At 37.2% G+C, this 14,498-nt stretch overlaps 1 protein-coding gene across 10 annotated transcripts in view; it reads right to left on the bottom strand.

The window, feature by feature from the left end:
- Positions 1-14,498, bottom strand: part of LOC121442933 (ankyrin repeat and KH domain-containing protein 1-like) — a 115,896-nt gene that overhangs the window by 24,376 nt on the left and 77,022 nt on the right. For all 10 annotated transcript variants that reach the window (XM_041644564.1, XM_041644566.1, XM_041644567.1 and 7 more), the window contains 7 exons: positions 14,009-14,154; positions 12,466-12,608; positions 11,963-12,176; positions 9,677-9,852; positions 9,345-9,507; positions 5,242-5,337; positions 3,944-4,060 (listed from right to left, as the gene is read on the bottom strand). In XM_041644564.1, coding sequence (XP_041500498.1) covers positions 3,944-4,060; positions 5,242-5,337; positions 9,345-9,507; positions 9,677-9,852; positions 11,963-12,176; positions 12,466-12,608; positions 14,009-14,154 — 1,055 coding nt within the window. The remainder of the gene's footprint in view (positions 1-3,943; positions 4,061-5,241; positions 5,338-9,344; positions 9,508-9,676; positions 9,853-11,962; positions 12,177-12,465; positions 12,609-14,008; positions 14,155-14,498) is intronic.

The following is a 14,498-nucleotide window of genomic DNA, read 5'->3' as shown; positions in this document are numbered from 1 at the left end:
ACAACACAAGTGTTCTTAACAGCTGAGTCATCTCTCCATCTGCAATAATGTGGTAATTTAAAATACTAAATAAATAACATTTTTGTTCTTTATTTCCCATGGATGCCAGTCTCAAACACATTTATAAAAGCAAAAAAGAAAAAAAACAAACAAAAACCAAATTGGGTGTCATCAAAATTAAATAATTTTTATGATTCAAATGATCAACAATGTGAAAAAACAACATATCATACCAAAAATACATATAATTTCTATGATAAGGAACATGTATACCTAAAATATACAGACATCTCTTATTACTCAATAATAATCAAATAACCTAATTGAAAAGTGAACTAACAAACAGGTGGTGGAGTACTTGCTGAACATGTGGTAGTGGTAGACAAGACATCAAGTAAGACTGAATGTGCTGGTATACACCATAATCCCAGAGCTCAGGAGGCTGCAGAAAAACAGCTGAAGAGTTCAGGGACAGCCTGGATAACACAGTGAGATCCTGCCTCTGAACTAAACTATTAAGTGAAAAATAAATTGTTTTTTACACTGAATTTTGAAATAAATAAAATCATATATTAACATATAAAAATTCTGTCAGTTATTCCTTAATATGGCTGTTGAAAATAATTGGGAAGGGCTGAAAAGATGGTTTAGTGCTTGAGTATATACTGCTCTATAGAGGTCACAAGGTTTGGTTTCCAGCACCCACAGTAGGACAGCTTACAGGTGTCTGTAACTCTAATTTTAGGGAGATCTGTTGACTTTGGGCACTGCACACATATAATTAAACAGGGTCGGGGGAGGATGATCTAAAATAGATTGTGGTGACTTATGAATGCGTAAGTCAATGAATATACTACACTGATTTGTATAAGCTTAAATGGGTAAATTCTGATATAAGAATTTAATCTTACCAGGTGGTGGTGGGGATGCCTTTAGTCCCAGCACTTAGGAGGCAGAGGCAGGCAGACCTCTGAGTTTGAGGCAAGTCTGGTCTACAGAGCGAGTTCCAGGACTGGCTCCATGGCTACTGAGAAACCCTTGTCTCAAAAAACCAAATCTCCCAAAAAGAATTTAATCTCATTAAAAATATAGAAAAATACAATTTTATGGCACATATTTGCCCAAAACACAACTATCATAATCTTTATAAAGGACTGACAAATTTCACTGAAAAAGTGCTGAGATTAAGCAGGGCACACGACTTTTATCCCAACACTTGGGAGGCAGAGGCAGGTGGATCTCTGTGAGTTCTAGGACAGCCAAGGCTACACAGAGAAACCCTTTCTTAAAAAACCAAAAGAAAAAAAAAAGTTGAGAAGAGACTAACATAAAATTAGAAATCGTTTCCCCGCCCACCCCCCAGAGGTGGTAGAGATTGTGAATCTAGCTTTTAATGACTGAGCCATCTTTTTTTTTTTAAATATTTATTTATTTATTATGTATACAATATTCTGTCTGTGTGTATGCCTGAAGGCCAGAAGAGGGCGCCAGACCTCTTTACAGATGGTTGTGAGCCACCATGTGGTTGCTGGGAATTGAACTCAGGACCTTTGGAAGAGCAGGCAATGCTCTTAACCACTGAGCCATCTCTCCAGCCCCCCTGAGCCATCTTTCTAACCTAAGTTTTCCTTGCTTTATGAAAAATTTAAAGCCCCATTTAGAACTCTTCATCACCTTTCGGTTTTGCTAACATCTGTGATTAACAAGAAAAAATAAGCTTTTACTTTCACAAGACAGTTAACAGTAACAGATGCTTAGCATTGTCTGGAATTAGAGAAAACATGTTACTTATATTTCTAGGAAAATTATGCAAAAAAGGCTCATCAGAAGAAAAATTATTTTTCAGCTAGGCTGGGCCTGGTGATATAGGCTTATAATTCCAGCTGTTTGATTGGATGAGTAGGACTGCAAGTTCAAGGCCTTCGTAAGCATGAAGTTAAGTATATGACTACCCTAGGAAACTTGATAAGATACTGTCTTGATTTTTTTTCCCCCTCAGAGATAATGTTTCTTTATGTCAGAGAACTTTCTGGCTGTCATAGAACTTTCTGTGTAGACCAGACTGGTCTTGAACTCACAGAGATCCACCTGCCTCTGGCTCTGGAATAATGTTGGAATTAAGGTGTGTGCCACCACCTCCTGGCCTGATCCTGTATTGAAATAAAAGCAAAAAGGTTGGTGATATAGCTTAGGAGTAGAGTGCTTGCCTACCATGCCTGAAGGTAGAATACTTCCTGGCACGTGCAAGGATCCAGGTTTAATCCCTAGCACCACAAACATACAATTAAATTAAAATGGAAACAACAAAAACAAAGAGCAACAAAACAAAATGAGCTGCATAGGTACATTCTTGCAATACCAGCGCTTGAGAGCCCAAGGTAAACATATTGCTATGAATTCATTTCTATCAGAGCCATAGTGAGTTCTGGTCCAGCCTTGCTTGGCTAAGAGTACGTTCCTGTCTCAGAACATGGATAAAAATAAAAAAATGTATATGATTCTTTCCCAGTCTGGCTTCTGTAATCAAGTACATGAAAATATTAAAATTAATTTCCTAATGACAAGACTTTTAAGGTTTTTTTTTGCTTTTGCTCATTATAATACAACAATGAATGACCTTGCACACATATCTTTTTATCTTAAATTTATTATTAGTAGTACAACAATTACAAGTATATCATAAGTGTGTATGTGTATACACAGTGTATCACGGGAGACAACATTGTAGAGTTGTTCTTCCACTTTTATTTGGGTGCCGGGGATAGAACCCTGGTTGTTAGTTTTGCAGCAAGTGCTTTTACTTATTGAGCCATCTTTGTGGCCATCCATACTCACACTTTTGATTATACGCCTCTTGTTGGATTTCTAAAAATGGATAATTGAGAATACATATCCTTCTCATTAATTTGTAGAAATCATACTACATGGTAATTCTTTGTGAATCTGTTCAAATACTTTTAGTCTCCCTTCTTTTTCTAGTTCCTCCCTTCCTTCATTTATTCATTCATTCATTTTCAAGAAATAATCTAACTATGTTGCTCTGTCTGGTCTGAAACTCTCAGAGGTCTGCCTGCTTCTGCCTCCCTAGTACTGTGATTAAAGCTGTGTAACACCATGCCTGGCCTTGATTGAACTGATATTTTAGCACAGGGTGTCTTGTAGTACCCAGGCTGGTCTTAAACAAATCATCTTACTTAATCCTCAGAGTGTTGGAATTATAGATATGTACTACCATACCCAGCTTTCACTATTTTTCACCTATTTATTGGAGATTTCTATTTCTTTTTGAGTAATAGTGTCAGAAATGCAAACTGGACTTTTAATTCTTAAAATCTTTTCCATTGTCTCACACATCCTGACAGTGCTGGGAACAAACCTAGGATTTCCCTTATCACCTAGACAAGTCACCTCTAACCCTTAAATACTCTAGTAGGAAATATAATAAGCTACTCTAATCCAAATCTTATAATAAATAAAGGATTGATTTTAGTGTTTTAGAATACTTCTCAGAGTAATGTTAAAACCACTTAACTTAGATAGTGATAGCATGTGACAAACAGACTTGACTAAAAATCTAGTTCCTCAATTACATGGTCCTGATATTTATTTTGATAGTTCAGAATATAAAAACTTTACAAAAAAAGTCTATTAATAATTACTTTTTAATCATATTATGTTAAAGACTACTATTCATACAGCCAATAAATTAATAAATCAAATAATAAATTTGTGGTTTTTTTTTTTTTTTTTTGGTTTTTCGAGACAGGGTTTCTCTGTAGCTTTGGTGCCCGTCCTGGAACTAGCTCTTGTAGACCAGGCTGGCCTCGAACTCCCAGAGATCCACCTGCCTCTGCCTCCTGAGTGCTGGGATTAAAGGCGTGCGCCACCACTGCCCGGCTCAAATAATAAATTTGATTTCTAACAGAATGCTCATTCTACTCACCTTTTCCAGATCGAGTTCCTTTAGGAGAATGCTTGCATTTTTATTTGCTTCTGCAGCCTGCTGGTCTTTGGCCTTCACAATTGTCTCAACACATTGGTGACACTTTTTCAGCAGTTCCTGCAGGCCAAAATACAATTATATAAGTGTAAAAATATTTAAAATAAGTAGAGTTGACTAGAAAGGTCCACAAGTTAAACCTTAAACAACTAAAAATTGGCTAAATCAAATTAAACTTTGAATTCAGTTCTATATCAATCTTTCATAAGAATGAAAGACCTTTAAATATTTTTTTTTTTCTTTTTGAGACAGCATCTCAGTCCAAACTAGCTTCCAACCCATTAAACTGTTAAGGCTGTCCTTGAACTTACATTGCTGAACCTCCTTCCTAGGAACCAAGTGTTGGAAATAATGGCAAGCAACTACTACGTGTGGCAAGTTTTTTGGTTTTTGTTTTTTTTTTAATTTAAAGAGCTATCACTCCTTATGCAGTTCTGGCTGCCCTCAAACTTCTAGCAATCCCCCTGCTTCTTTCTCTCAAGTACTGGGATTATAAGTGTGCATTACCATGTAAGACAAATGGTGGAAAACAATCCTTTTCTACACTATGAATATGTATTACTCTCAATGGTTAATAAAAAGCTGACAGGCCTATAGCTGGGCAGGAACTTAGGCAGGAAGGCTGAGAATGATGGGAAGGAGGGTAGAGTCAGGGGAGACGCCAGCCAGCAACCTGCCCAAAAGATAAGACATGCTGGAGGACAGGTAAAACCCCAAGCTATGTGGCAAATACATACATTAATAGAAATTTAAGTGTAAGGGTTAGCTAGTAATAAGCCTGAGCTATCAGCTGAGCATTTATAATTTATATTTGGCCTCTGAGTCAGTTATTTGGGACTAGGCAGTCAGGAAAGGAAAAGTCCGTTTACAGAAAAAGGCATCTTTTTTGCGGGAGGGAGTGAAGCGGGGACTTTTTGAGACAGGGCTACTCTGTGTAACAGCCCTGACTCTTTGGGAACCAGGATGTCCTTGATCTCCCAGAGATCTTCCTGTTTCTGCCTCCTCAGTGATGGGATTAAAGGCATAAGCCGCCAACACCCAGTAAGACCCACGTTTTAAACTTTAGATGACAAAAAGACTGTTTTTTGTTTGGTGATGGGGACTGAACTCATGGCTTTCTGCCAGCTAAGCATATACTCTTATCACTGAGTACATGCCCAGTGGAAACAAGTTCTTAATTATACTTCTTGGCATATAAGGCCAAAGAATGAAAATGTGTTTCAACAGCACAGTAAACTTACCTTATCTGTAATTGTTGCTATGTATCTCATGCATTCTATATCAGATGGAAATTGATTGACTTCCTTCACCAAATACTGAACAACTTTTACATGACCCTATAAAAAACATAACAAAAAAAAAAGACAAAATGATCCTTTGAAATTTTATCCACTTTTAACTTAATGTGAAAAATTAACACTTTAAAATAGTGTACTAAATTTATAATTAAAATTTTGAAAACATGGATATTGTTTAGTTCATAAACAGGAAAAGGTACGTATAATATATTCAAGAATATATGGTGGTATATGTCTTTAATTCCAGCAACTTTGAAGCCAGTCTGGTTTACATAATAAGTTTCAGGAGAGTCAGGGCTACATAAAGATAACTTATCTCCACTCCCCCCCCCCCCCCAAAAAAAAAGCAAGCAACCAAACAAGACATTAATTATTCCATTTCCCACAGAAAGCAGGAAAGTATTATTGAAAATATTATTTTATATAATAGACCTACTAATAAGGTAAAAATGGGCAATATGAAATGATATTATATAATGGGCACTAAGTCTTTAAACACCAATTTTCCAGGTTTCAAAGTATTATTTTGGTTTTATCTTAATAATAAACATGATGGTCTACAAAATTTTTCTGAGTTTTATGACTTGCACATAGATAAAATTCTTTTTCCCCAAGACAGGGTTTCTCTGTGTAGCCCTGGTTATCATGGAACTTGCTCTGTAGACCAGGCTAGCCTCAACTCAGAGATCCACTTGCCTCTGAGTGTTAGGATTAAAGGTGTGAGCTGCTTGGCTGATAAAACACTTTCTAAATGCCCTTATGAAGGCTCGAATAGGTAATAAAATTTAAGCACATCTACTTTATAGAACAAAGCATGCTAAGTTTCCCTTCCTATTAGGTCCAAAAATATCCTCAAGAATGTGAAAGCACTTTTTTTTTTTTTTTGGTTTTTTTCGAGACAGGGTTTCTCTGTAGTTTTGGAGCCTGTCCTGGAACTAGCTCTTGTAGACCAGGCTGGTCTTGAACTCACAGAGATCCGCCTGCCTCTGCCTCCCGAGTGCTGGGATTAAAGGCGTGCGCCACCACCGCCCGGCTAAGAATGTGAAAGCACTTGCCACAGAGGCTGACAACCTGAATGTGATTCCCCAGGATCCACATTGTAGGAGAAAACTGAATCCTATAGGTTGTTTTCTGACTTCCATTCCTACACTAACAGACAGACAGACACACACACACCCCAAACAAACGACAGCAAAAGTAATTCCCATATAAACAGGCTTCTTAACTATAACAACAACAAAAAGACATTAGTCTGTTTCTAGACAAGAAAATAGAAAGTAGTTGTACCTGGAATAACAAGTTAATTGAGCCGGGTGGCGGTAACGAAAGCCTTTAATCCTAGCACTCGGGAGGCGGAGGCAGGCGGATCTCTGTGAGTTCAAGGCCAACCTGGTCTGAAAGAGCTAGTTCCAGGACAAGCACCAAAACTACAGAGAAACCTTGTCTAAAAAAAAAAAAAAAAGAAAAAGAAAGAAAGAAAGAAAGAAAACAAAAGAAAAAATGGAAATAAATGCAAACAGATACCAGATGATCTAGGGTTAGAAAAACTGCCTTTCACCTTTATAGGGTATGAAGCACATAGTATATGAATTGATACAAAGTCATTAAGCTGTGTACAAGGTTTATGTTCTTTGCTCTAAACTAGGCTTTAATTTAAAAAGTTTGTTTTGTTTTGTTTTTGTTTTTCAAGATAGGGTCTGTCTGTGTAAGCCCTGGCTGTCCTGGAACTCGCTTTGTAGACCAAGTTGGCCTCCAACTCTTAGAGGCCTGCCTGTCTGTGCCTCCTCAGTGCTAGGATTAAATGTATGGGCCACCACTAAGCAAAAGACTGTTAAGTTTAAAAATATTAGAGGTGGAGAGATGGCTTAGTGTTTAAGAGTGTATACTGTTCTTCAGAGGACCCAACTGTGGTTCCCAGTATCTAGGATCTAAAGCCTCTGGCCTCCACTTGCATGACCATGCACATACCCGCACACAGATATGCACAACACATACACACAATTTTAAATAAATTGGGGGGCTGGAGAAATGGCTCAGTGGAAAAGAGTACTTGCTACTTTGGCAGAAGATGGGGTTTGTTTTTCTGCATGCACATGATGTTTTACAACCATCTGTTATTTTAGTTTCATTGGATACAATGTTCTCTAGCCTTCGTGCATACCAAACATGCATATGATGCACATATATGCATACAAACATTCTACATATAAGATAATCTTAAGCTGGGTATGGTGGCACATGCCTCTAAGTTCAGACCTTATGAGGCAGAGGCTCTGTCAGTTCAGTGGTCTACATTTTGAGTTCTGGGCTAGTCAGGGTTATATAGTAAGACTTGTCTTCAAGAAAACATATAACTAAAATAAATAAATAAACAAAATGAAACCTTAAAACTGGGAGTAAATAGTAGCAAAATGATAGTAATGTTTTTTAGCCCTCATGGGCATGTTTGAAGATGCAATTACAAACTAAATAAAATTTCAATTATAAAACTTTTCTCAAACTAGGTATTAGAGAAAAACTCTGAAAAGTCATTTAAAATAAGAAATAAGGAGAAATAGAATATTAGTCCAGGTTAAGAGTAAGGAAGTAAATTTCCAAAAAAGGGAAATAAAAAAGCCTAGTGCATTCTAGGTCATTGATAAAAACAATACAGTACATAAAAAGAGAAGAGCAACATAGACCACATGCGGTACTTTATTATTTGTCATCAATTTAAAGATGTAGGCACTTAAAAAAAAGCAGAAAATGAACACGCATATACACACACACACGATATGAATTATCCATTTTTCATAAAAGTTTATTCCGTTTCATTCAGAAACAACCATCTGTATATATCTATTGCTTTCCTTAAATTTCATGGTGTGTGTGTGCAAGCGTGCACATGTAGAGGTCAGAGCAGGATTCTGGGTGTTTAACTCTATTAATTTTTGCCTTATTGCCTTGAGAAAGGGTTTTTCTCTGAACCAGAAGCTAGCCATTCTGGCTAGGTTGTTCCTGATCCAAACAATGGAGTCCTAGGAAGGTGCAGCTATGCCTGGCTTTTAATTTGGGTGTTAGGCATTCCGACTGAGGTCCTCTTGCATGCAGAACAAGAATTCTTAGTCACTGAGCCATCTCCCCAGCCCCAAATTTCACGCTTCAGTAGTATGACATAATAAAAGTAAGTCAAGGGGCTGGAGAGATGGCTCAGTGGTTCAGAGCACTGGCTACTCTTCCAAAGGTCCCGAATTCAATTCCCAGCAACCACATGGTGGCTCACAGCCATCTGGAATGAGATCTGGTGCCCTCCTCTGGCGTGCGGGCATACAGGGAGGCAGAATGTTGTATACATAATAAATAAATAAAAAGTAAGTCAAGACACTAAATGAATCAACAACAAAGCTGATTATAGTGAAATAGCAAATAATTCTTAGGTTTAGCCACCAATATTGAAAAGACAGCAACATTTTTGTTTGTTTGAGATAAGAACTAATCTATCCCATGCTGGCCTTTAACTTACTTTTATAGCCAAGGCTGGACTGGAACTCTGAAGATACAGAATTCATCTCCTAAATGCTGGTATTATAGAGTGTGCCACCACACCTGGCACTAGTACTATTTGTTTGTTTTTGTTTTGTTTTTAAACACAGGATCTCACTCTATAGCCCTGGCTGGCCTGGATCTCATGTAGAACAGGTTGGCCTTTCATTCAGAGATTCTCCTGTCTTTGGTTTCCTGAGGATGGGATTAAGGCAGGAAACACCATGTCTAGCAATAATTAGTGACTTTGTTTGTTTGGGTTTTCAAAACAGGATTTCACTGTGTAGCCCTGACTGTCCTGGACTCACTCTATAGACCAAGCTGTCTGGAACTCACAGAGATCCACCTGCCTCTATCACTTTAGTGCTGGGTTTAAAGGCAAGCATCACCACTGCCTGGCAGCAGTGACTTTTATGTGTACATATTCTTAATTCCCCAGCATTAGTTTATATTTTGCACAAGGTTTCAACTTATAATTGTTTTAAAATTATTAAATTTTGTCTTTTCTGTATATGTCACATTACCTTGCGAAATGCTGACATAAGAGGTGTGATTTTTCGGTTGTCTGCTGCATCCACATCAGCACCTGCTTGCACTAGCAATTGTACTACATCAAAATGACCACCATTGGATGCCAGCCAAAGAGGTGTATTTCCCTTCTTGTTACGGACATCAATATGGGCTCCCCTATAAACAAAAAATATCCACAGTCTGTTTACTATAAGAGGTTGATACTCTATGGTTCTCTTTACCATATAACAATGTTTTTAAAATGTTGTTAAGGTTACTTTTAAAAACCCACAGACAGTGAAAGGAATCACTGGAGTTCTACATATATAAATAGAAATTTACACACCTGTTAATCAGGAGCTCACAAAATTTGTAGTGGCCTTTGTCAGCTGCTATTGTCAAAGCAGTGTCTCTTGAGGAAGGCACAGGAGGGGCATTGACATCTGCTCCTTTATCAAGGAGAACTCTTCCAACCTCTGCATATCCTCCAGAAGCTGCTTCCATCAAGGGAGTAAGACCAGTCTGTTTAAACCAGTAAAGAATGCAATGGAATTTAGTAATTTCTTTAAAAGACTAAACTAATTCATATTTAAGTACATTCTGATTTTCTCTCACAAAAGAACTAAATAACTTTCTGTTTTCAATTGTATTAAATTAGCTTTCTGATAGCTCATGTAATCCCAGCTCTTGGGAGGTAGAATCAGAAGGATCAGGATGAGGAGTTCAAGGTAATCCCTAGTATTGACCACATGAAATCCTGTCTCAACCAAAATAAATAAATACTTGAATAAATAAATCTTACTAAATAGCAAATGAGAATTGTTAGAATTAATGAGGCATGCCAGAGTACACTCACTTATAATCTTATGCAAGAAGGAAAGCAAAGCCATGTACGAAGATGCCTTAACTCAGCTCTTAGGATGCTGAGGCAGGAAGACTGGGTTTGAGGGAGCTAGAATTACAGAGTCAGTTTGCTCATTCTCTCACCCCTATCCCTTTGAAAGAGTCTTACTTATATAGACCAGTGCTCAAACATGAAGTCTTCCTGCCCCAGCTTCTATAATGTTGTAATCTTAAGACTATGCCACCATGCCTGTCCTGAGTTTTTATCAGACACTTTTCTTCAGTCAGGCATAGTGCCTGTAACTCCATGCACTCAGAAGGTAGAGTCGGGAGGTTAAGTTCAAGTCTAGCCTGGGTTACTGTCTCAAAAACAAAACACAACACAACAAAACAAAAACCCAAATCAAAATGGAAGAAAACAAACAAATAATAATCTCCAAACAGTATGCACTATTCTAGGGCTTTTAATAGGTGACTAGACCACAATTAATACTTGAAATTGAAAAGGAAAAGGCCAGCTTTTGGATGTCACATGACCACTGAACCCATAAAATCAACAGCAACAGTGGCTACCTACATAAGATTGATCCATCAACATTCCATCATGGATGGCAGAAGGGCTCATAAGGCTCCACCCCTCAGAGTTTATGGTTTCTGGAACAACCACTGGCAGGTAATGAGTCCTTGCTCAAGTAAATACCACCCATGTTCATGAAAATACAAATACACACACACACACACACACACACACACACACACACACACACACAAACGTAATGTGTTTTTTGAGACTTATTATGTATACAGGGCTCTTCCTGCATATATGTCTGCAGGCCAGAAGAGGGCACCAGATCTCATTACTGATGGTTGTGAGCCACCATGTGGTTGCTGGGAATTGAACTCAGGACCTATAGAAGAGCAATCAGTGCTCTTAACCTCTGAGCCATCTCTCCAGCCTGCCTATTTTCTTTTTAAACATTTTGTATTACATTTGTTATGTCTTTGTGTGTATGTTCCTGTGTACACAAGTGCTTACCAGGTCAATATGTAGAAGTCAGGATAACCTGATGTAGTTGGTTTTCTCCTTCCACTATGTGGATCTTAGGATGAAACTAAGGTGGCCAGGCTTGATATCCCATACCTTTACATACTGAGCCATCTCACCAGCACCCCACCATCACCACCACACACACATTACATTCATACACATAAATTTTTAAAAAAATAAAAAGGCTGGGAGTGGTAGTGCATGCCTTAACACTAGCATTCAGGAGGCAAATGCAGGAAGCCAGCTTTCTTTGTAGAAAGAGATCAAGTAGGACAGCTACATAAAAAGACCTTAATCTCAAACAAACAAACAAACCCAAACAAACCAAAAACAAAAAAAATATTAACTGTTAGAAATGAGACAGATGAAATTTCTAGATTTTTCCAATCTTAAATGACATAAGGTTTCAGTTGTCATCTCATTTAAAACCTAGTTTTTTAAGTACCTAATATTTCAAGGTTAAAAAAAGTCCAAGTATTGCTATTTCTAAATTCCAAATAGTCATGAATCTCTCAGAATTTATCACATTAAAACAGATTTTAGGTTTTTTTGTTGTTGTTGTTTAGAGTTTTTACCAGTAGTAATTATATATCTCATTAAAGTGATTTTTTAAAAATGTTAATAATGTGTATTATTGGCACTGTTTAATTCCCTAAATCTGCACTGGAGATAAGCGGAAATGCCATATATGTTTCCATAAAACTGAAACTGAAAAAATGGGCAAATTATAAAATTTCTTACCTTTGCCCTATGTTCAACATTGGCTTTGCGGTCCAAAAGCAAACTCACTACTTCTGCTCGGCCCTGGAAACAGGCCAGTGTGAGAGCTGTGTTCCGGTTGGTCTCTATTTGTGCATTAATATCTGAACCCATATCAAGCAGCAATTTCACTGCAGGAACATGTCCATTCATTGCAGCCAACATCAGAGGAGAAATACCTAGTTTACTCCCAGTCCTAAGAAAGAAATGTGCTCAGAAAATTAATATGATACCTTGTGTTTTTAACAAAGCATGACAGATGAAAATGTCAGTAAAGAAAGATTTCTAACATAGACGTAGAGATCTGTCTAAATCAAGAATGGCAAAATCTCATAATTTAAAACATAACTCTTAAGGGAAACTGCGAAAGGGATGCAATTTATGAGAGAAGAATTAAAAAAGAACACAATTCCTACTTAAGATGCTTAAGACTAAGGTTAAAAACTCAGCAATCTTAAATGATAAGATGAATGAACAGGTGATACCTTGAATTAATTTCTGCCCCAGCATTAAGCAAAATCTTAATAATATTCACGTATCCTCCAGATGCAGCCAGACTCAGTGGTGTATAATCAGACACATTCCTATGTTCTTTATTGGCTCCTCGGGCCAGCAGCAAATCTACTACCTACAAAGTAAAATATGGACAGATAAAACAAGTTTATACCTAGTGCTCAAGTTAAAAATGAAGGAAATACAAACAGAACCTGCAATTTTCTTGTCTAAATATTTGACATTTTAAATATATTTTATTAAGCCTTAAGTATTAAAATATCAGCACGAGATAAATGGATTCAATATCTTTTTTGGGGTGGTCATATTTGTTTTTGAGACAGGGTCTTGCTTATGTAGCCAAGGTTGACCTGAAACTTGCAGCAATTCTCCTGCCTCGGCCTCTAAAGTGCTAGGATTATACATATGCACCACCATGACCAGTTGAATTTCTTATCAAGAAGTTAAAAAACCGTGAGCCTGTGTGGTAGCTCATGCTTATAACCCCAGCTCTGGAGGGTGACTCAGAAGGATTGCCTCAATTTCAAGGCTACCTTCAGCTACATAAGAGACTGAGACACAAATAAATTCAGAGTGTTGTGCTCTGTGCAGTTGCATATACCTGTAAATCCCATGGTGTATGGTGAAAGCAGGAAATGAAGAAATGCCAGTCTTAACTATAATGAGTTGAGTGCCAACCTGGACTACATGAGACCCTGTCCTAAAAACCCATGGCCAGGCAGGGAAAAGAAATTCAGAGTTTCAAAATCCCAGCTGTAATGGAAACAAGATCTTTTTCACTTATTAATTAATGAACAATGGATTTGCATTTTATATGTGTTAGAATTGTACTTGACTGAATGCCAATAAATGTAGAAATAAAGACAATTCATATCTGTATTTATGAGTAAAAACATATTCCTTTAAAAACGAATGTGCAATTTCCATTATACTTAAATAAATGTATTTCAGTCCTCAGAAAATCTAAGGCAATGGTTCTCAACCTATGGGTCGTGACCCTTTTCAGAGATTTAGCAACCCTTACATAGGGGTCACATATCAAATATTCTGCATATTGTATCAGATACTTACAATTCTTAACAGTAGCAAAATTAGTTATGAAATAGCAACAAAAATTATTTTATGGTTGGTAGTCACAACATAAGAAACTGTATTAAATGGTTTCAGCATTAGGAAGGTTGGGAACCACTGGTCTACTGAACTTGTAAAACACACGTGTTTTATACATCATATGTGTTTCACATGTAGTTAAAATATTAATCATGGGGCTGGAGCAACAGCTTAGCAGTTAAGAAAACCTACTTTACTTGCAGAGGACCCAAGTTCCCAGCACCCAAATCAGGTAGCTCATAACCATCTATAACTTCAGCTTTTGGATCTTAAATCTTTGGGCTTCATAGGTGTGTGCATGCGCAAACACACAAGTTTGAAAAAAAATCTTGAAAAAGTAATAAGCATATATACATTAAAAACTATAAGCAAAATATTTACAAAAGAAAGCCAATGTTAACATACTTCCTGACGACCACCAGAACATGCCAAAGAAAGTGGAGTATCCTTAGTTCGTTCAGCTTGTGCCTCTATATCGCCACCTTTATCCAAAAGGATTTCAACAACTCCAACATGCCCCGCTGTTGCCGCCAGGATCAGTGGGGTAAAACCTAAATTAGAAAATAAAAACTTCTAACATATCTGTGGTTTTATTTACTTTAATGCCACTGTTTTCAATTTCCTTTTATTTTAACTTAAAAGACTTCAATTTAGATACTGATGAACAATTTAGCATTGAACTGTTCTAAACTCTAATTTGTTAATGATAAAAACACCTGGCAAAAGGAAATGCTAAATCAACAAAAACTATTAAAATCTATACTCACCTCAGGGTCTCACCACCTCAGGATTAAAGACAAAGGCATCCACTATTTGTGGCACACAAGGCAAGAGCTCAACCCTCCTACTCCATCACCTTCACTAGTAATTTATATTTTGGTTTTTAATTTTTAGA

Source organism: Microtus oregoni, unplaced genomic scaffold (genome assembly GCF_018167655.1).
Source record: "Microtus oregoni isolate MIOR12 unplaced genomic scaffold, Mior012 000098F_ref0000018, whole genome shotgun sequence".
Classification (NCBI taxonomy): Eukaryota; Metazoa; Chordata; class Mammalia; order Rodentia; family Cricetidae; genus Microtus; species Microtus oregoni.
The sequence above is the reverse complement of the archived record's forward strand: the minus strand, read 5'-3'. Positions and strand labels throughout refer to the sequence as shown.